At 48.7% G+C, this 22,063-nt stretch overlaps 1 protein-coding gene across 1 annotated transcript; it reads right to left on the reverse strand.

Annotated features, from left to right (window-relative positions):
- Positions 1–528: 528 nt before the first annotated feature.
- Positions 529–20,626, reverse strand: Pgd (phosphogluconate dehydrogenase). The gene is made up of 13 exons (XM_076563520.1): positions 20,492–20,626; positions 19,918–19,993; positions 18,878–19,057; positions 15,983–16,048; positions 14,809–14,927; positions 13,888–13,957; positions 11,541–11,675; positions 8,856–9,045; positions 4,228–4,358; positions 3,841–3,974; positions 1,662–1,761; positions 1,401–1,523; positions 529–1,321 (listed from the first exon to the last, which is right to left on the reverse strand). The coding sequence occupies exons 1-13, from the start codon at positions 20,497–20,499 to the stop codon at positions 1,202–1,204; spliced, it is 1,452 nt and encodes a 483-aa protein (XP_076419635.1). The 5' UTR covers positions 20,500–20,626; the 3' UTR covers positions 529–1,201.
- Between the last annotated feature and the right edge of the window lie 1,437 nt (positions 20,627–22,063).

The following is a 22,063-nucleotide window of genomic DNA, read 5'->3' on the forward strand; positions in this document are numbered from 1 at the left end:
TTAGGTTTTCATCCTCATTTCTCCTCAGGATTTGCTCTACTCTCCAGGCATCCACCTGTCTCTCAGGAGTGCCTCTCACAGTCCTTAGTCTGTAAGTGGGGTCTGGAGGGGCAGGTGGGCCTGGCCCTCACATCTAGGAAGAGGGGTAGGGATGCACCCTGTACTCCAGGAGGCCTGAGGCAGAGGATTGATGAAAAGCTGCTTTCCCACATAGCTCTCTCTGCCTGTCCTGCAGCTCCTGAGACTGAACCAGAGCCGGATGAGACTTGCCAGCTGTCCAAACAGCCATTGTTTGCTCTGCTCTCAGGCCCCTCATGGGACTGACTCTGAATCAGTCCAGAAAAATCATCACGGAGTGGAGCTCACTGCTGGCTTAACACAGTTCAATGGCCCCAGGCCAGCTAAAGCTATCAGTAAACAAGACAAATGAAAGTCTGGTTCAGGAAGACTGAGGGCACTAAAAATCCATGGCAGGCCAGGGTGGGACCCAGACAGATCTGGTACAGAAGCGGACACAAAGAGGACCAAGCCAGTCTAAAAAGTTTATTACCAGTGTTGATGGGGTAGACGTTACATGAACATCCAATCCAGGCACCTACTGTGCCCAGTAAGACAAGACAACACGAGAGCCCTGTCCCCTCCTCCTTGGTGCCTCCTCACCTCCCTCCACACTTAATCGTTACCCTCAACTTAATGTGTCCTGTGTTATTTGAAGTCTTGAAAAAGAGAGAAAACAAAACAAAACAGAGTCAAAATGAATAAGGCTAAAGGAAAAGCAATCAATTCCCATACAGTGAACTCAGTGCAGACCTCTGGCAATGGAATGGCGGCTGTTACGTCCAGGCACGCCCAGAAACCAGCAGAAGTAACTATAGCCGTTATGAGTGGAAGACAACAGAACCCATACATGATCCACAGTTCAGGCTGTACAATCCACACATCCATCCCCTGTGACCCACATGGCCCAGCTCAGTCAGGGAGCGGTCACGCAGTGGCGCACAAGGTCAGTTCCTGGGCAATGCAAAAGGTCGAGGTGGAGCACATGGTGTCAGAACTACCAGACAACAGACCTTGGTGACTTCTTCAGCAATCACAGCCAACACTTGGCTAAAAGATCTGAGCAGGAACTAGGGCAAAGAGGAGTGCTGCGTGCCACAGGGACTGTCCTGTTGGTGGGAGGGAGGGCGAAGCTACAGTCCTACTAGGCGTTGTATGCAGAGGATGATACACTGCCACCGTGGCCTGTCCAGTTGGTATGGATGAATTCTCCTGGTTTGTCTAAGAGTTCATAGGTGTGAGCCCCAAAGTAATCCCGCTGAGCCTAGGAAAGGGATGCAGTTGGTTGGTTAGGGTGATACGTAGGCACAAAACCCTCGGGAACCACCCGCTCCCAAGCTCACCTGGATGAGGTTGGCTGGCAGCACCTTATGTCTGTACCCATCATAGAAGGAGAGGGCAGTAGTGAAGCAGGGCATGGGAATGCCTGCCTGTACCCCAGTGCTGACCACCCGCCGCCAGGAGTCCTGAGCACAGAGAGCAGAAGGTCAGTGGCTGAGTCTGCCCGAGACACTGAAGTTCCAGTCTACACAGCAGACTCCATAGGCTTCAATGCTGCTAATGAAACCCAGAGAGCCCAGCACCACCCACTGCCAACCACATACCTGGCAGTTGTCAACTGCTGACTTAAAGAAGTCATCTAGCAGCAGGTTCTGAAGTGCTGGGTTTCGTTCAAATGCATCTTTAATTTTTCCCAGGAATACACTGAAATAGTTTGCAAGAAATCAATCTTAAAACAGCAGCAGACTGAACGTCTGGAAATAATAAGCACTGCACACTCTACAGAGATGCAAAGTCACATTTCTCACCCCCACCCCACCCCTCAGAGCTAGCAGAATAACATTTAGAAGTACAGAGGAGCCAATGAGGTGACTCAGCAGGGAAAGGTATTTGACCATCTGAATTCATCCCCACAAATGGTCTTTTGATCTCTATACACAACTGTGGTTCATGTGCACGACCCTGCAAATGCATGAAGCGTGTGTGTGTCTGTGTACCAGGTGCATACAGTGGCCAGTGAGGCCAGAAGAGGGCACTGTACCCCTTGGGATTAGAGTTACAAAGGTTGTAAGTCACTATGTGGGTGCCGGGAATTGAACCTGGATCCTCTGGAAGAAAAGCTAGTGCTCTTAACTGCTGAGCCATCTCTCCAGCCCCATAAGAAATATTTAAAAGAAAATAACATTTATTTTATTTTATTAGTACAGAGAGTGAGGTGGAGACAGAACGATCATAGCTCAAGGCCAGCCTGGGCTAAGTGAGAACCCCTATCAAAGAAAAAAGGAGTGGGCCCCAGGAGACAAGTCCAAGGCCAGGATACTCCTCACAGAGCTACTTGCAGGATGTGGTATAGACAATCCAGTTGGAGAGACTGGGTTGTCCCTCAAGTGTGGACAGGGGATGGGTTCAGTCAAAATTTGTGGGTGCTCAAGCCCCTCCTAAGACAGCCTAGTATTTAATGGGTCAGAGACACAGCTCAGTGGGTAAAGGGGGTTACTACCAGCCCTAGAGTCCCCCAGGTACCACAAGGTAGAAGGGAATACTGAGGGTGAGTGCAGATATTGTAACGGGCAGCACAGCAATGACCATAAGGCCTGACCTGTAATGGCAGCACCGTGAAGTGACTTTATGGTGGCATGACTCTTGTGGACCTTTGACACTGGCTGCAGTGGTGTGTCCAGGGATGGAAGAGATAAGAAGAAGCAGAAAACGCTCAAACAAAGGGAAGAAAGGCTACACTGGACCACAGCAAGACGGCATCTCAGCTCATAAACCAATGTGCAGACCTAGAACCCCCTGCAGGAACAGCTAGGTGCCCGAGGAAGGACACTGATAAACTACCTAAGTGTTTTACTGTTAGCCTGGCTCCAGGCCTTCCTCAGCGAGACCTACAGCCTTTCACAAGGGGACTACACTGGCGGCCGGGGAGAACAGACTTTACTGAGGCTACTGAATACAGTTCTGAACTGACATTAATTCTGGAGATCCAAAGAAGCATTGTGGCCCTCCAGCTAACGTGGGGGTTTGTGGAGGTCAGGAGACTATCGGAGTTTTGGCTAAAGCCAGACTCACAGTAGGTCCAGTGGGTCCCTGAACTCAATCCTGTGAATTTCCCCAGGCCCAGAATGTATAACTGGGATAGATATACTTAGAAGTTGACAGAATTCCTACAAGTTTTGCTGACCTCCACATGTGCTTGGCACCTGTAGTGCCTCCCACAGAGAAATAACTGGTATTTCAAATTACCTACACAAACTGTGTCTATTTTAAATCATCTCTAGCTGGCTTATAATGTAAATGTTACATAAAGCAGCTTCACTGTCCTGCCTAGGGAACAGTGCTAAGAAAATAGTCTCTAAATGTTCAGAACCTTTTTTTGGTGCTGGTGGCAGAGCCCAGGGCCTAGCAAGTGCTGTATACCTTTTGTTTATTTTTCTTTTGAGAAGGGTTTTTCTACGTAGCCATAACTGTACTAGAACTATGTAGCTCAGGCTGGCCTTGAACTCAGAAATTCACCCGTCTCTACCATGGGAGTGCTCGGACTACAGGTGTGCCCCCACGCCCCACTCATTTCTCCCCCACCCCCCCAAATACTTTTGAACTACAATTGTTTTAAGGTGTGGAGGCCGACAGCAAAGGGGGCTGCATGAGACAAAAGTGAGCTGTGCCAATGTAACCCACGCTGTTGCCAGTGTTCAGTGACAGGACGGCTGCTCCCAGCCACAGGAAATGCAAGCACTGTCTGGGCCCTGTGCCAGCAGCCCTGAGTTCTCCTCTCCTTACCTTCTGATGATGCAGCCCCCTCTCCACATGAGGGCAATGGCTCCATAATTGAGGGTCCAGCCAAACTCAGTGGCTGCCTGTCTGAGCAGCATAAAGCCTTGAGCATAGGAGATGATCTTGGAAGCATACAGGGCCTAGAAGGCAACGCCAGGCTTCAGAGCTGCAGTTGACCCATCACCCCCACCTCCCAGCCTCACTCTCCCCCAGAGGAGACCCCAGAGAGGGGAGGACAGCCACCCCCACCTCCCAGCCTCACTCTCCCTCAGAGGAGACCCCAGAGAGGGGGACAGCACAGGGAAGGCTGGAAATGAGAACAGGGTGGAGGATCTCTACAACCCCCACAAGCTTTCCCTGGACCAAAGCCCAAAGCTGCTAGGGGCTGCCCACCTTTCGAATGTCCTCCAGGAATGACTCCTTACTGCCTTCCAGCTGGACCTGCTGGGGGCCCTTCAGCGTTTTGCTGGCTTGAACTCGCTCCTCCTTCAGAGAGGACAAGCACCGAGCGAAGACAGCTTCTCCTATGTGGGGAAGAGAGAGCCAGTCAGAGATCCAACACCTGAAACCAGAGAAAAGGGGTATGCACAGCCAGAGCAGGGGTGAGAGACAGAGCTAACACACACCAAGGGGACCAGAGATCCTTTTTTTGTTTGTTTTTTGAGACAGGGTTTCTCTGTAACAAACAGTCCTGAAACTCACTTTGTAGACCAGGCTGGCCTTGAACTCACTGAGATCCACCTGCCTCTGCCTCCCAAGTGCTGGGGTTAAAGGTGTGTGCTACCACCACCTGGCATCAGTCAGAGATCCTTAAGACCAACCTCTGAAACCTGAGGAAAGGGGTGTGAGCAAGGATGAGAAAGCTCCAACCTCCACCAAGAGCTGGGTGCTTTGGCCCAAATGTAACCTGGGTTAGGAGCTCTGAAGAGTCAATTCCACAACTAAACCCTTAAGTTAGCCTCCTCACATGAATGCATTCAACCATAAGACCAAAATGAAACTCAAGGGAAGTTTTAAGGTGAAGTAGAGGTAAGGCAATAATTACACATAGTTACTCAATATTAACGCAAAAGCAAAATTCCAGTTTCTATTTTAGAAGAAAGTAATTTTGTTGTGAGACAGAATTTCACAAAGTACAAGCTACCTCAAACTTACTATGTGGTAGAGGATGGCCTTGATCCTCTGGTCCTCCTGGCTCTACCTCCCAACTGCTGGGATTACAGATGTGTACCATACCTGATTTGAAAAAAATTTTTTCCCCAAGACAGAGTTTTTTTTTTTTTTTTTAATGTAGCCTTGGATGTCCTGGAACTAGCTCTGTAGACCAGGCTGGTCTCAAACTCACAGAGATCTGCCTCCTGAGATCTGCTGGGATTAAAGGTGTGCACCACCACTGCCTAGCCACTGGAGAAAATAATTTTATTTTATTTTATTTTTTTTTGTTTTTGTTTTTCGAGACAGGGTTTCTCTGCGTAGTTTTGTGCCTTTCCTGGAGCTCACTTGGTAGCCCAGGCTGGCCTGGAACTCACAGTGATTCGCCTGGCTCTGCCTCCCCCGAGTGCTGGGATTAAAGGCGTGCGCCACCACCGCCCGGCTTGAAAATAAATTTTTAAATGTGACTCAAAGATACATGCCTGGGTGGTGGTGGCGCATACCTTTAATCCCAGCACTTGGGAGGCAGAGGCAGACAGATTTATGAGTTCAAGGCCAACCTGGTCTGTACAGTGAGTTCTAGGATAGCCAGGGTTGTTGCATAGTGAAACCCTGTCTCAAAACCACCCCCCTCCCTGAAAAAAAAGTTGATTTATTTTTTGAGTGTTTGTTTTTTTGAAACAGGGTCTCTCTTAGTTCTGGCTGTTCTGGAGCTCATTATGTAGAACATGCTGGCCTTGAATTCACCACCACCACACCCAGCTTTAAAAAAATGATTTTTAATTTATTATTTCTATGTGTATGGGTGTTTTGCCTTCATGTGTCCATGTACCACCTGCATGCAGTACCCTCAGAGGCCAGAAGAGGGCATAAGATCCTTTGGAACTGGAGTTCCAGACCACCACTAACAACCATGTGGGTGCTGGGAACCAAACCCAGATCCTAGGCAAGAGCAACAAGTGCTCTTAATTCCTAGGCTATCTCACTAGCCCCAGGCTTAGTTTTTGTTGTTTTTTTTTTTTTAACTTTTGTAAGATTTTTAATTGTGTGTGTGTGTGTGTGTGTGTACATGCATGCAAGTGCCCTCAGAGGCCAGGAGTCAGATGTCCCTGGCACTGGAGTCACAATGGGTTGGAGCAACTGGATGTGGGTGTTGGGAAGCCAATCACTGAAAGGGAAGGATGTGCTCTTAACTGCTGTGCCATCTCTCCACCCCCAGCTGTTTTCAATATCCATAACCACTGGTTTCACAATATCCTTCAATACAATACATTAAGACATTTAATGCTTTCACAAACCACCCTTGTGACAGGCCAGTTGCTCAATTTATTTCAGATGAATCAATTTTCTTTTCCTCCAAACAAAATGGGTCGAATCTCTGGGACTAACAACTAACATGGCACTTTTGGGGAAGGGGTACTAGCCACCACTAGACAACAAGGCAAGGAGGAGATGTCTTCTTGCTCTTACTCAACCCTTTCCTTCCCTGCAGCATAACTGACATTTGTGCAACAGCAGGTGTGGCAAACCCTCCCGGTCATATAGCGAGCCGGACTGAGACTGTGTCCTTCCTCTTTTCATTAGGTAGGAAAGGACCACATTCAGCCAGCTTGGTGGGAGGGAGCCCAGTCTACAACTGAGGACAGTAATGCTGTTAATGCAGCCGAGTCAGTGGTGGGTAGTACTCGCTGCACACAGCACCACTGGGACTGGCCACAATGCAGCCAACTTCCTCTTACTTGTGCAGGACACACACACACACCTCTGCCCTGCCCCAAATGTCTAACACAGGGTGAGGCATGACTAATCAGAAAATAAAGGAGGAGAAGGAGGGAGAGACAGCTGTATCTGGAAAAGTAAACATAAAATGCCCGCGTTATTACAGAAGAACCATTCCACCAGGAGCAAAGATTTCTGTCAGCACCTGGCTCAATCTTTCCAATCTTGGCAGAGGGCATTCTATTCTATCCTTTAAGAAAAGACAGAGTCGGTACAGTGCTTGTCATACAGGTCCCCATCACCTGTGTAAAAAAGCCAAGAGGTGGCCACACATGACTATGATCATAGCCCAGGAGGATCAGAGACCAGTGGTCCCCATAGCCGGCTGGCCAGCTACTCTAGCCAATCAGTGAGGTCCAGGTTCAATGGAGAGACTCTGTTTCAAAAATAAATAAGTAAATAAAGGTAAAGAGTGACTGAGGAAGACAGTGGATGCTGATCTCTGGCCTCCACATCTGTATGCATGGGAATGTCCACCCACACATATGAACACACATGCACACCACTTACACACATGCCCAGGATGATCTTGAGCTCCTAGGTTCAAGTGATTTTCCTGTCATAGCTTCCTGAGTAACTATGGTGACAGGAGCAGACTGTGCCTGACTTATTATTCCTTTTTTATTACATTATTTCTCGCTCTCCCTCTTCTTCTCTCTCTGTAGACATGTGAATGCTATGGCATTCATATGGAGGTCAGAAGACAACATGCAGGGGTTGGTTCTCTCCTTCTACCAAGTGGGTCTCAGGGTTTGAACTCAGCTCCTTTTATTTTATTCTTTTTTTTTTGTTTATTCGTTTGTTTGTTTTTCAAAACAAGGTTTCTCTGTGTAGCCCTGGCTGCCCTAGAACTCACTCTATAGACCACACTGGCCTCAAACTCACAGAGATTCACCTCCTGGCTTTTAATTTTACTCTTAAAGAACAGTTTTTGCACTCAAGAGGCAGAGACAGGCAGATCTCCATGAGTTCCAGGCCAGCTTGGGCTACAGAGACAAACAGACACGGGACTCTGTCTCCAAACACCAACAACAAAGCAGTCCATTACCAGTTTTGGGTTTCTCAGTCTCTTGTTTTCTGGGTTTGGTTTTTGCAGTGCCAGGGACCAAACCCAAGCTAAGCAAGCGCTCGACCACCTGAGCCATGCCCTGCCTTCTACCTCTGAGTTGGCTGTGTAGTCCATTAATAGAAAGTGACACGGACAGCAGTTTCCTTCTAAATGAGAAGGAACCTAGGTTATGCCCTGTTTTTCCAGTATCTGTGGGTAGAACCTGTAAAATATTAATGTTGATTACATTACATAAACAAAATGTGTTAGTCTGTGAACTTCCGTTATTGGACCCATTACAGAAATCAGTAAAACAACAAACAAGCCCCAAAAGTCAGGCATGCCTGCACTCCCAGCACTCAGGAGGCGAAGGCAAGAAGATGTACATTCAAAGCTGGGCCGCACGCCTTTAATCCCAGCACTCGGGAGGCAGAGGTAGGTAGATCTCTGTGAGTTCAAGGCCAGCCTGGTCTTCAAAGCGAGTTCCAGGAAAAGCGCAAAGCTACACAGAGAAAACCTAAAAAAAAAAAAAAAAAAGCCGGGCGGTGGTGGCGCACGCCTTTAATCCCAGCACTCGGGAGGCAGAGGCAGGCGGATCTTTGTGAGTTCGAGGCCAGCCTGGGCTACCAAGTGAGTTCCAGGAAAGGCGCAAAGCTACACAGAGAAACCCTGTCTCGAAAAACCAAAAAAAAAAAAAAAAGAAAAAGAAAAGAAAAAAAGGAAAATGTACATTCAAGGCTAACCTGGGCTACCTATCAAGACTATCTCAAGAACCAACTGGACAAAGGTCTTAGGTTACTGACTATACCTGAGTCAAATGTTAAAATATGCCAACGTTAAAACCACACAGAAAGGACAGGAACTTCCATTTACCTTGGAGCCCATAAGCAGACAGTTTCCCATGTGCAGAAAGAGGAAAAGGTGCACTGTCACCTGAGCAGGGCCAAAGACCGCCTCCAATACCTATCCGGAGTACAAGTCCAGAAGGACAGCAGGGTCAGAGCAGTGGGACCAAAGGCACAGGTGAAAGGTGCAACATTACCAATGAGGGTGACAGGCATGCCGTACTCCAGTGCTGAGACGGCGGTCCACTTCCCAGTGCCCTTCTGCCCAGCGCTGTCCCGGATCTTTGGTAACAGCTCTTTGCCATCAGTGTCCCGGAATTTGAGGATATTAGCGGTAATTTCAATCAGGAAGGAGTCCAGCTCTGTCTTGTTCCACTCCTCAAATGCCTACACATTAGAGAAGGTGGGGTGGGTTATGTGGGCACCCTGGCTCATCTGTCGTATCCTTGCCTCCATAGGTGGTGCTCCCACTGCTGAGCCATGGGGCCAGCAGACTCGTACTCCTGCCTACTGAGTGATGCCCACCAGGTAAGGCAGCTGTGTTGAGTGTCAGCCTGGTGGTTTAACTTCTCACCACTGGAACTGCCCTCTCCATGGAGCCAAGTTCCTTACTTCATTAGGGTCTATGCTTGTTGTCACCTTCCTGCCCTATCTAAACCCATCTCTTGGGACTGGATGTAGCTCAGTGGTGGAACACAAACTTAGTGAGCAGGAGGCCCTGAGTTCTACCCCAGTATCACAAAAATAAAGATAGGAAACAAAATAAAACCTGTCTATTAGGGCGGGCTGGAGAGATGGCTCAGTGGTTAAGAGCACTGGCTGTTCTTCCAGAGGACCTGGGTTCAATTCCCAGCACCCACATGGCAGCTCATGACTGTAACTCCAGTTCCAAGGGATCTGGTACACTCACACAGACACAACAAGGCAAAACACCCAATGCACATAAAAATAAATAAATCTTAAAAAAAAAAGAAATCTAAAAGTCCAAAGCCAAACCAAACCTGCCTGTTATTCCCAGCTTGCTTTTGTCTACAATAATGATCACTAGTTTTAAACTCTATATTCACTATTCCTGTTTGTCTTCAAGCTCCTGAGGCAAACACTTTAGTTATCTTCACTGTTACATGCTTTCATATAGCAAGTACCTTACACGATTGCCACACATTACCTCTGAGCTACATCCAGTCCTTCACTGTCTTATACTTAGAACAATGTCTTGCATATAGTAAAGCACTCACTTTCATTGTAGGAATACATTATTATGTAAACGAATTAAATACAAACAAAAATAATGAAAACTAAGTTAAATGTTTTAGAATGAACAAGGCCAAGCCAGTGAGACAAGCAGCTGCCAAGATAAGTGAGGGTCAGGGACAGGAGGTGAAGCTCAGTGACAGTCCGTCACACACACACACACACACACACACACACACGACTCTACATGGAGCTTACAGAGCTGGTCACATCACAGACGCAGCGAAGGGCAAGCAGACATTCTTGCTCAGACTGACTCTTCTACTCAGTAATCAGTTCAGGACCCCAACCTAAAATGGCTGCTGCCCTCATGAACTCAACTCAGCTGTTGACCTTAGAGCCAGTAGGTGGAGAGGGAGAGGGGGAGGGGGAGGAGAGGGAGAGGGAGAATATGAGGGAGGAGGGAGACATCATGGAGGTAAAGGGTGTTGGAGTTGAGTAGAATGGGAAGGCTGGAGTGGGTACGATAGAGATATACTTTATGTGTATAAAATTGTCAACAAATAAATAAAAGATTCTTAAAATGATTGGTAAAACAGACTTGCCTGTTTGTAATTCAGTGTTTATCTAATGATGTTGCATTGGGGAAATGGTCCTGTTTCCTACAGATTACCTGGGAATGTCTCCACGCAGGATGAAACAGTATGGGGCTGGACAATGGGTGGCCAAGTGCAGGGAAATGCTATGGTAGGATCCAGGTGGTGTGCACACATGTGTAGACAGTGAGGTTTTCCAGTGTTCAAATATTTTCATAATAAAATGTTGAGGAAATGAGGCCGGGCAGTGGTGGCGCACGCCTTTAATCCCAGCACTCGGGAGGCAGAGCCAGGTGGATCTCTGTGAGTTCGAGGCCAGCCTGGGCTACCAAGTGAGCTCCAGGAAAGGCGCAAAGCTACGCAGAGAAACCCTGTCTCGAAAAACCAAAAAAAAAAAAAAAAAAAAAAAGTGTTTCCCCACTGGGATGAACTTAATTTTTTTAAAGGTTTATTATTGCTTATCAATCGTTTATTTCTCCTGTTTGGGTGTTTGCCTGCATGTATTCATATGCACCACCTGTATACCAGGCCCACAGAGGTCAGATGAGGACATCAGATACCCTGAACAAGAGTTATAGATGACTGTGAGCCTCCACTAGGGTTCTGGAAATGGAACCATACCTGGTCTTCTGCAAGAGTACCAAGTGCTCTCAACTGCTGAGCTATTTCTCCCGCCCCGGGATGAACTACTCTGAGTAACTTCCAGAGCTCTAATCTTAGCTTGATCAACAAAGACAACAACTTCCCTCACTTACTGAGCGAAGGCAGAGTAAGAGAGTGAGGACTGGGATGGGCTGTGACAGAGGACTTGTCTACCATGCCTCAGGCCAGGGTTCCAGGGGAGGGACACGTATGAGGTGACACACAGTGTCTGACAAAGCATGGCTCACTAACTGCTGACCATGATTACTGCTTCTTGGCTGGCTATCACATTTTATGATGCCATTACCGTCGCTTCCCTTACATTAGGCTGAGTCCATGCGGGCCTCCAGACAGCCAGGCCAACAGGAAGGAGGAAGTATTAATTGTCAGTAGCAAGTTCTCCCTCATCTGAGCAGTGATTCTCAGGTGGAGACAGTGCCTGGGACTCACCTGGGCCATCTCCTCGTGCCGCATGCCCAGAACGTCCTTCATCAGGTGGTAAGCCTCACAGATGAGCTGCATGTCACCATACTCGATCCCATTGTGCACCATCTTCACAAAGTGCCCGGCCCCCTCGTCCCCCACCTGTCAGGGCATAAGAACGAGAGGCCTTCAGAGCAATAGACTACACAAGAGAAGTCTCAGAAAGGTCCACGTCATACAAAACTACCGTGAGAAAGCAGGATTTTCTAATAGGAACCTCCTAACACGCCCAAGCTCTTTTGCCTGTGCTTCCCACTATTTCTCACTCTAAAAGAAGCCCCTACTCCAGCCACAGGTTAAAGTCTCCAGGTCTTCAAGTTAACACATTTCTAGCAATTGCTGGTCAGAATAAATTACTTCTATTTTTCCTAGATACAAAAGTAATGCAGTCATTCTAACAGCTACTGAGGGTAAAATGCCCTTCTATCAAGGTATCACCTTCACCTTTTAAGTCCAGAAAGGTATTCTCTCATGGTCCCATCACTGGCAAGGTATTTGCTAAGCTAGCAGGATGTATTCAGTTGATCAGTTTATCAATTTATCATGGGGAATTTAAGGAGGGTCTTTCAGTTGGGTTACTCTGAGCAAGACATTCTGCCCTCTAGAAAGGCTACCTGGGAAGCCAGGTTCTGAAACTGACTAATGGGCAGAGAACAAGAACAAGGTCCGCAGAGCCAAGCCCTTCCCGGCACTGGCTCTGCAGTCACGGGAGCTGTCTCCACGGTGGAGCAGCGGGGACAGTCCTTCCCGGCAGTCGCTGCTGCAGCGATGCTGTGATGTTCCTATCAGACAGAGCTTCCTCCATCACCGGGCCGCCCTTCGATTCGGACACTAACTGTGCAGGATGAGGACATCTTACTTCACCCTTCCTGCTGCTCCAGCAGTGAATGGACCCAGGGTCTAGCTTACACTCTCTACCATTTATTCTTAGGGCCTGAATCCAACTTCAGCAGTCAACTCTGCAGCTAGAGTTGTCAAGACCCACAAGTGCAAGCTGGCTTCTCCTTTTGACTTTGTCCTAGAGGGGGTTAAAAGGAAGTTACCGCCACTGCACTCTAATGGTAGTGCTCTGCCATCAAGGAAGGAGTCCCATAGACTAAGATTAGAAAGACTGGACAGCTTTCACATCACAGCCTCTGACCACCTTAGCAGAGGATGACAGAACTTCACTGACCCCTGGGGAAAGGCAGCCAGCGAAGCTGGCAGGTCAGTGGGAGGGTTCCCCTTATGCCCACAAGCCTGGGTCCTTATGTTATCCCTACTCTTAATCATACATATTACTAAAATAACAAAGTGAGCATATAAAATAACAGGTATAAAAAAGGGAGCTAGGTGTGGTGGTGCACTGGTCTGTAATTCAGGAGACGGAGGGGGAGGATTGAGGGCCCAAGGTCTGCTTGAGCTACACAGTGAGGAGACACTAAGTGTTGGGGACGGTCAGATGGTCTAACAGGTAAAGCTATTTGCTGCCAAGCTTGATCCCAGCACACACATGGTGGGAGGAGAAGACCAACCCCGACAAATTGTCCTCTGACCTCCACGTGCAGCCTCGAACTCTCCCACACATATACCCCAGATAGATAACTACAACTCAGAGACAGACAGAGAGAGAAAATGGAAGGGGAAGAGGAAGGAAAGGGAAAAAAGAAAAGAAAGTAAAATTAAAGGAAAGGGAAGAGGAAGAAAGGCTGGTGAGAGCATAGAGACCATCTAGCCCACCTGGGGATTTCTCAGACAAGTCCTCCTGCAGTGATCTGTCCCAGGTCACACCAGCAGTTAACAAAGAAGCCTAGTGGCAACTCCTGCTCCCTAGGCTGATATGCTTTTCCCATCCACGGCACTGGCTGAAGCCACAAGATGGGGTATTTATTCTCACAGCAACACCAAACAGGAGGGAAAGTGCCTATGGCCAGATTCCTGAGTTTTGGTGAACATCCAAGTACAGAAAACCCAAAACCCAGGCTATGCACAGAGATTCTTAGATCCTTGTGGAGTGAGACATCTGATGTGACAAGGCAGCAGACCCACTTTAATTTCAGCATTCTTTGACCACAAAGTAAATAGCTATAAGGACCCCTCGCTTCCCTGCTCCTAGTTCTGAAGTCCTCCTTTTGGTAGGATTGAGGAGCTGCTTCAACACATTAACCTCCAGGCCCTGAAGGACTGGTTAGGGGACAGTGACAGACAGGTATGTGCTTCGGGGACCAGCTGGGCAGTGACTTCAACTGAGAAGCTTATAGCACAGAGCTAACCACTGGGACAAGGTGGTCTTTCTTCAGCTGTGTGCTTTGTCAAAGGGGAGCCCAGAACTTGCCCAGTCACAGCAGGGTTCTCCAGTTCCTACTTTTGCAGCGATGGCTTGGAAGATCGTCTTGATGTGGGGCCTGTGGAAGGGGGAAGTATAGTTCAGTTAACAAGAGAAGGCCTGAGCCTTCAGGTCAATGCTCAAGAACGCTGCTCTAAGAGTAATGCTCAACTTCCCAGAGAAACTCTGGTCTGGACTGCGGACAAGTGTGCAGCTCCACACCGTGTGTGTGGGCCTCAGAGTGGAGGCTGTAGAACACCTGAGTCAACACAAGGGAAAAGGCAAGGCAGAAGCACCATGGAAGAGTGGCAAGGGATGTAGCTCAGTGGTAAAGCCCACATTTAACATGCACGAAGCCTTGGGTTTCATCCCAGCATCTCGCTACCCCGGTCCCCACAAAGCACCAGAAGAATCTTCCATCTCTTTATCAGAACAAGCCATGACTCCAACCCAAGCAAAACAAGAGCATCTTTAAAGACACCCTCCCCATCTGGGTGTCTGTTACCAGGTACCACATGATCTGCACATTTGGATCAGAGGAAAGCCAGGACGGTGCAGTGCAGTAGAGACACCCTTATTGTAGCAAAAACAACTCTTCACTCCATCTCACTCTCACTATTAATTCATAGTAACCTCTAAGACCTTCCCCTCACTATTCCACCCTCTACCAAAGAAAAGACCCCCAAACCTGACACCTGCAAAGTCAATGCTTAGGACTGGGCTAAGGCAGCTCTGACAGGACACAGGCCAGAGGAAAGCAAGCACTATGTGACATAAGAACAAAATGTCTGTGTGACAGAACATGCCCAATGCCTCCCAGATCTAACCCCTCCATGTCCACAGTGGAGACCAAGCACAGAACCATCTCCCGATCCTGTTCACACCAGGCTGGTCCTGTGCTGCAATGCACGTTGTGCTGATGATACTCACCATGCCTCTTTGTTCCCTCCTGGCATGAGTGATGGCCCATACCGAGCCCCTTCCTCACCACCACTGACTCCACTCCCCACAAACAAGATCCCCTTGGCCTTGAGGTTCTGGCATCTTCTCTAAGAGAGAAAAACAATTTTAGGGTTTCTTCACATAAATAAGTTCCTTTTGATGAAGGAGAGGAGGTGTAAGGCCAGTACAGAGAGCTCAGGTTTGCTAGTAAATGACCCAAGGGACTAGGAGCAGGCAGTCACTCAAGACAGTGTGTACATTCAGTGTAGATGAGCTAAACTTTAAAAACAGTAACAGACTCCTGTAAGTCAAATACTTGCAAGGCTACAAATACAGGATTACAAGCTTGAGGCCCTGTAAAAAATTTAAAAGAAAACACTGATTTTTGAGATATCTACACAATCCCCAAGAGGGATACCTGAACACACATTCCCATCTTAATGGAAAAGACCTTACAGGGTAAAATGCAATGGAGAACAAGTTCAGTGGGTGACTTACACATTTCACACTTCAGACCATGCAACTTGCCTTGGCGTCTGGCACCATGAAGGTAGTGCTTCTCAACCATGCTGCACAGTGGCATGCCATGCATTATAGAAGGCAGAGATTGTACAAAAGCTCTCAACCTACTGTATCTAAGCCATCGTCTCTTGAGTTACACACACAAGCAATTAGGAGTGTGGTGATGTATTGTGTGCCCTGATAAACCTGCCTGAGGATCAGAGGACAGAGCCAGCCACTAGATTAGACACAAAGGTCAGGCAGTGGTGGCACACACCTTTAATGCCAGCACTTGAGATCTCATGCCTTTGCTTCAGAAACCTTTAATTGCAGGAAGTAATATGGCAGGGCAGAGAAAGGTATATAAGGTGTGAGGAAACAGGAATTCTCTCTCTTTACGCTGAGGATTTTGAAGAGGTAAGAACTAGCGCCTGCTCTGCTTCTCTGATCTTTCAGCTTTCACACTGATTATCTGGCTCTGGGTTTTTATTAAAAGACCATCCATCAAGTGTCTTAGCAGAAAAAGGCTGAGATCTAGTCCACCAGTACCAATCCCCAAAGGATCACAAGGCAAATGTGACGATTTTGTCACATTTACAATGCTAATATTTCTTTCTAGAATGCTCTCAAGACCTGAGAGTTTGGACTGAAGAACACTTACTGTTGTATCCCGGTATTCAGAATTTCCTCCATCGATGATGATATCACCAGTGTCCAACAATGGTACCTGTAACCAAATATTAGCTTAGGGTGGACCAAAGACAGAAATGAAACATACCTTGACCACTAAAAACAAGAATTCATCCCACACAGACAGTGAGAAAGCATTCACTATGTAGACTCCAGTAATCCTCTCTGGCTGTAACTGCACCTTTAAGTAGGAGGCTAACTAACTAACCCAGTCAGACTCCTCCATAACATACTTCTCTCCCTCTGCTTTGCCCCTTCCCTCCTTGACAGGGTTTCACTGTGCAGCCCTGGGTAGCCTGGAATTTGCTATGGCCTCACTCAGAGACCCACCTGCCTCTGCCTCTGGAGAGCTGGGATAAAAGACGTGCGCTAGCCGGGCGTTGGTGGTGCACGCCTTTAATCCCAGCACTCGGGAGGCAGAGCCAGGAGGATCTCTGTGAGTTTGAGGCCAGCCTGGGCTACCAAGTGAGCTCCAGGAAAGGCACAAAGCTACACAGAGAAACCCTGTCTCGGAAAACCAAAAAAAAAAAGAAAAAAGACGTGCACTATCACGTCTGGCCAGGTTTTATTCTTTATTGCTCAGTCTCCCCTTCCAAAGCTCCACTTGAGATCACTTTAGTCCTTTCCTAGGTTGAAGAAAAATCAACCAGCTTTCCGCCCACTGTTTGGAGCTAATGGTGGGCAGTTTGATCATGTTACAATCATGTTACACAGGAAGCTCACTATGTCCTTTATCATGGCTTCCTTCCTTTTAAGCCACCTAAAACAGCAGCGAACTGGATACAGTTTCTTCTCTCTTGAAAACAAACCTGATAACAATATTCTTCTAGATATTGCAACCCTTCCCTCTGTGACCACATTATTTCTAACATAACATTTCTAAAGCAATACCTCCCCGCCCCCCCAAGTGGCTATTGTGGTTACTTCTGAGTATTTAAATAAATTTTTTCTCCTGTTCTTCTTCATTCATAAGCATATTTTTTTCTCTGAAAGATATTCTTGTTAAAGCCAACAAATTGGTATAAGGATGCTAAATAAAACAACTATTTATGAGAATTGTTATTTTGTAGGAGTACGGGGGTACTCATGTCTAAATAAAACCCATTTTGGACACAATGGTTTACTAATGAATAGCACTAAACATTCATAAATATTACAGTCAACATTGCAAGATATAAGAGCTGAGCTGGGCAGTGGTGTACGCCTTTAATCTCAGCACTTGGGAGGTAGAGGCAGGTGGATCTCAGTGAGTTCATGGCCAGCCTGGTCTACAAAGTGAGTTCAAGGACAGCCAAGACTGTTACACAGAGAAACCCTATCTTGAAAAACCAAAACAAAAAACAGAAAAAAAGATACCAGAACTGGGGATACATCTCAGTGTTAGAGTGTGCTCAGAAGGTGAAAGGCCTTGAGTTCTAATTCTCAGGATTAAAACAAAAACAGAAAACACAGACAGGTATGGTAGATGGTACCTATAATCCTAGCACTAAGTAGACTGAGGCAGGAGGATTGTCAAGATCAAGGCCAGATGGGCTGTTACTAAAGTACTAGGCCAGCTAGAAATAGAAATGCATGGTAATGCTCTGTCTCAAAAACAAAGAAAAACTAAAACAAACAAACAGAAAAACAGTTGGGATCTGGCTTAGGCAGGGTGCTTGTGTTGATGGAGCATACACAAGGCCCTGCAGTCAGTCTCCAGCACTGGAAGCAGAGGAACACAACAGTAACGCAAGCACATATACCTGCACAACACCAGATGTCAAACCAGACAGAGACTAACAGATGACCACTGTTCAGATGCTGTTGCTCTTCACAAACTGAAATGTCCTCAGGGTCCCAGAATTATGACCACTGAAGAATATACTATTAAGGGGACAACAAGATGGCTCAGTGGGTAAAAGCACTTGTTGAATAAGCCTGATGACCCAAGCTTGATCCCAGCAACCAAAGCAAAATTAGAAGAGGAAGCCAGTGTATGTGTGTGTGTGTGTGGGGGGGGGGGGGGGGGACGACGGGACGGGACAGGACGGGACACCTTTAATCCTAGCACTCAGGAGGCAGAGGCAGGCAGATCTCTGAATTCGAGGCTAGCCTGGACTACCAGGGCAACACAGAGAAACCCTATCTCGACATATCCCTCCTTCCCACCCCACAAAAAAAGTGGAAAAAGAAAACTGACTCCACAAAGTTGAACTCTGACCTCCACCTGCATGCTCCCCTACACACATTAATAATAATATATTAAATAAAAATAGAACCTTGGTCTAGTGAGAAGGCTCAGTGGGAAAAGGTACCTGCCATGCTATCAAGCCAGCCATCTGAGTTCTTTCCAGGAATCACATGGAGGAAGTACAGCCAACTCCCACAAACTGTCCTCTGACTTCTACATCCAATGTGTCATGCTTACACCCACACAAATACTACTTTTTTTTGGGGGGGGGAGGGGCTGGAGAGACAGCTTAGGAGCACTGACTGCTCTTGTAGAGGACCCAGGTTCAATTCCTAGCATCAACATGGTAAGTCACAACTGTCTATTAACTCCAATCCCAAGGAACCTGACACTCTCTTCTGGCCTCCTCAGGTACTTCTCGAGTGTAGTACAGTTACACATGCAGGCAAAGCATTCATACACACAAAGTAAAATGAAAATAAAATCTTTTTAGAAAAAACTATAAAAAAGAATTACCATTGTCTAAGTGCCAATCAAGCCAACCAAGACTGAAATATTTAAGCAATCATTTCATCAGAACTGATCAGTTCACATCCAGCAACTGAAAATAAAAGCATCTCTGAAGTAAGACAGTCAGAGGGAGGAACAGACAAAGGCTCGGGGTGCTAGCAGTCTTGAGAACAGAGCTGGCCTTACCAGTTTCTCGATGAAATCATCGACAGCTCGCCCAGCCTTCACAAGAAGCATGACTCGGCGAGGCTTCTTCAGCTTGGAGACCATCTCCTGCAAGGACCTGGCACCAACAACTTTGGTTCCCTTTGCCTCGTTGGCCAAGAAGTCATCAACCTTGGAGACGGTCCTATTGAAAACACAGACCTGGGGGAGAAAAGGCTGGCTTAGAGGATTTGGGACACCTGTGACCTTCGGGTGGTGGGTCCAGAACAACAAAACGTCTATTTGGCCCAAGGTCTAAAGAGAGCTGGTCTGCCTTCTCTTTTCTTGTGTGCAGCTGATCCCTGCAAAGTTAGGTCAGAGCAGGACGAAACTGCAGAGAACCGAGGCAAAGGCCAGCCGCCACTTGTTGCTTATCAGGTTGAGCCTGTCACTACTGCCTGGATTTTTGTCCCTGGTAATCCTGGCATCTAAGCCATGTTACTATTTAGAAAGAACATTCAGAACCCACAGGCAGGAGGATCCGAGCCCTGAAGCCAAGACTCCAGTGTGGCAGCACAGTGAGATGCCGTCTACAAGGAAAAAGAAATCCCGTTCTCACTTGCCAAGCTTCACTAGCCAATTGGGCTAGAGTGCTATATCTTCCGAGATCCGACTCCCTTTTACACCAGTGGTTCTCAGACTTCCTAACCCTGCGACCCTTTAGTAAAGTTCCTCATGCTGTGGTGACCCCAACCATGAAACTATTTTCGCTGTTTTCATAACTACTTCATAACTGCAATTTTGCTGTTATGAATCGTAACGTAATTATTTTTGGAGCTAGAGGGTGGCCAGCAGGGTTGCGACCCACAGGTTGAGAACCGCTGCTTTATAGTCCTCTCTATCCAAGGAAGCTCTCGTTCCTTCGACTACAGGGGCAGCACAACTAAGGCAGGACTTTTACAAACGCGAGGACGCCACAGCAGGGCTGACTGGGTGGGAAGCACCCTCCAGCCGCCTCGGGGTCTGCAAGAAACATGCCAATGCTCACCGCGGGAAGGCAACGTGTCTCCCCCGCCACTTACCACAAATCCATGGTCATTCATGTTCAGAATTAAGTTCTGGCCCATGACAGCCAGTCCAATCAGTGCAATGTCAGCTCTGGCGGGCGGGAGAAAGCACAAGGCAAGGGTGTTAGCGCCACTTGGTCGCCTTGCATAGGGCAGGGTAGCCCGCACCTCCCCGTCTGCGATCGCATGGCAGGCACCTGGGCCCGCCCGCACCCCGCACCCCGCGGAGGCTCCACGGACCCCGAAGCTCCTCCTAATGGGCACCGGGGCCCGCGGAGCCTCGACGGCCCTGGCCCTCCCTGGCCATCACCCCTGCAGGCCTGGCTCGCAGAAGGGGCGTGGGCCGCCCCCACCCACTGCGGCCTGCCTTCCCCGCCAGCCCGTCGCAGCCGCGAGCTCCCGGGAAGGGGCGGCCGGGCTTGCGCTGCCCACGCGGGGGACCCTGCCGGGGAAGGGCGCGGGCTGCGCGAGGAGGGCCGGGCGACCCCCGGGGCTGAGGGGAGCGGGGAGACGGCGAGGCAGAGCCCCGCCATCAGCACGCTCGGCCCCGGAAGTCTCTCGGGCCCGGCTGCGCGTGCAGGTCACTCACTGGTCCATGGCGGCGGCGGCCGGCAGAGCAGGGGCGACAAGGAAGAAGCAGAACTGAGCGCTCCGGGGCCAGTGCGGTGATGTCCGGCTGGCTCCCGGCGCCTCAGGAGGCTTACCACGATACCGGCCAATCGGAAGGCAGGGGCGGGGCGATGCCCCACGCTATTGGTTCGCTCCGGCGCCTGTTATACCACCTGAGGGCAAACGGGCCCGCCTACCCCCGGGGCCAGATCTGTAGAGCGCCGAGCAGTCGATGGCACCCTGAGCGCCCGGGGAGAGTTTACAGGGCTTGCCTAAGTGGTCGAGCGGGCTGCACGCTGCTTCCCGCCTGCGCCGGGGCTCGGATCTGCAGAAAGAGAAGACCCTGGGCTTGGTGCAGCCCCAAAGATGTAATTCCGGTTGGACCACACTTTACAATTGTGTGCGCTTGGCCCATGCACTAATATGTCCCTCAACTCTGGGACAGGAATCAAGTCTGTTCTTCCAGTGGGAACCCAGTGTGGTCAGCGCGAAGCATTTTTGCAGGCCAAGAAACAGCGGTGCACACTGGGGCGAGGTAGTCCGCGGGTAAAGCGCCAAGAGGGTGGACAGAGAACCCACTCCAGGAAGTTGGCTTCTGAGCTCCACGGGCAGTGGTGGCTCGTGTGCCCACACGCACGGAAAGAAGAGACGAGTGAAGGAGAGGGTTTTTGTTTTTGTTTTAGTTTATTATTTTATGTGTGTGGGTTTTGCCAGCATATGTGTCCATGTACCTAACGCGTGCCTGGTGAATAGGGAAGTCAGAAGAGGGCGCGGGATTCCTCGCAACTTTAGTTACAGACAGTTGTTAGCCACAGTTGTTAGCCACCACGGGTGACTCTGACCTGGAGCCTCTGGAAGAGCAACCTGTGGTGGTTTTTTTGTTTGGATTTTTTGTTGTTGTTTGGTTTGTTTGATTTGGTTTTGGTTTTTTGACACAGGGTTTCTCGGTGTAGCCCTGGCTGTTCTGGAACTCGCTCTATAGACCAGGCTGGCTTCGAACTGTTATCCACCTGCCTCTGCTGGGATTAAAGGCGTGTGCCACAACTGCCTGGGCAGCCTGGGTTTTTTAGTAAACTGGGAGGTCATGACCTATTGTTCAGTTGGCAGAGTTATTCCCTACCAAGCACAAAGACCCGGGGTCTATCCTCAGCACCAGGGATGGTGGATACCCATAATCCCAGCAGCTGGGCGTGAGTCTTCTCTGCTGTCTTTCCCTTGTATGTGTTTGTGTTTGTGCCTCCCTTCTCCATATAGGGGGAGCACTGGGGTTCCAGTCCTGCTCATGCTCTGGCTTTACATGCGTCCTGGGGATCTGAACCCAGGCCTTTGTGCCTGCTTAACAAAGGCCACTCACGCTAACATCTCACCAGTCACAAGTCCTGGTTTAGGCCGAGCTGAGGATTGAACCCAGGGCTTAGTACACGCCAGGCAAGCACTCTACCAACTGCTCCTGCCCTGCTGCCCTGCATCTCCTGCCCTTCCCTTCTCTGCGTGTCTTTCTGTTTCTCCCTGGCCCGTGCCTGTTGTCCTCATTCCTCTAGCCCCTGTAAAG

This window comes from Peromyscus maniculatus, chromosome 2 (genome assembly GCF_049852395.1).
Source record: "Peromyscus maniculatus bairdii isolate BWxNUB_F1_BW_parent chromosome 2, HU_Pman_BW_mat_3.1, whole genome shotgun sequence".
NCBI classification, from domain to species: domain Eukaryota; kingdom Metazoa; phylum Chordata; class Mammalia; order Rodentia; family Cricetidae; genus Peromyscus; species Peromyscus maniculatus.

Bases quoted from the DNA above. Each gene is read 5' to 3' on its own strand.
- Pgd (XM_076563520.1), bottom strand. The intron at 19,058-19,917 runs GTAAGTGGCGGG...TTTCTCCCCCAG, and splicing joins TGAATGACCATGGATTTGTG to GTCTGTGTTTTCAATAGGAC. The intron at 4,359-8,855 runs GTAATGTTGCAC...TTCCCCACATAG, and splicing joins CATGCCTGTCACCCTCATTG to GAGAAGCTGTCTTCGCTCGG.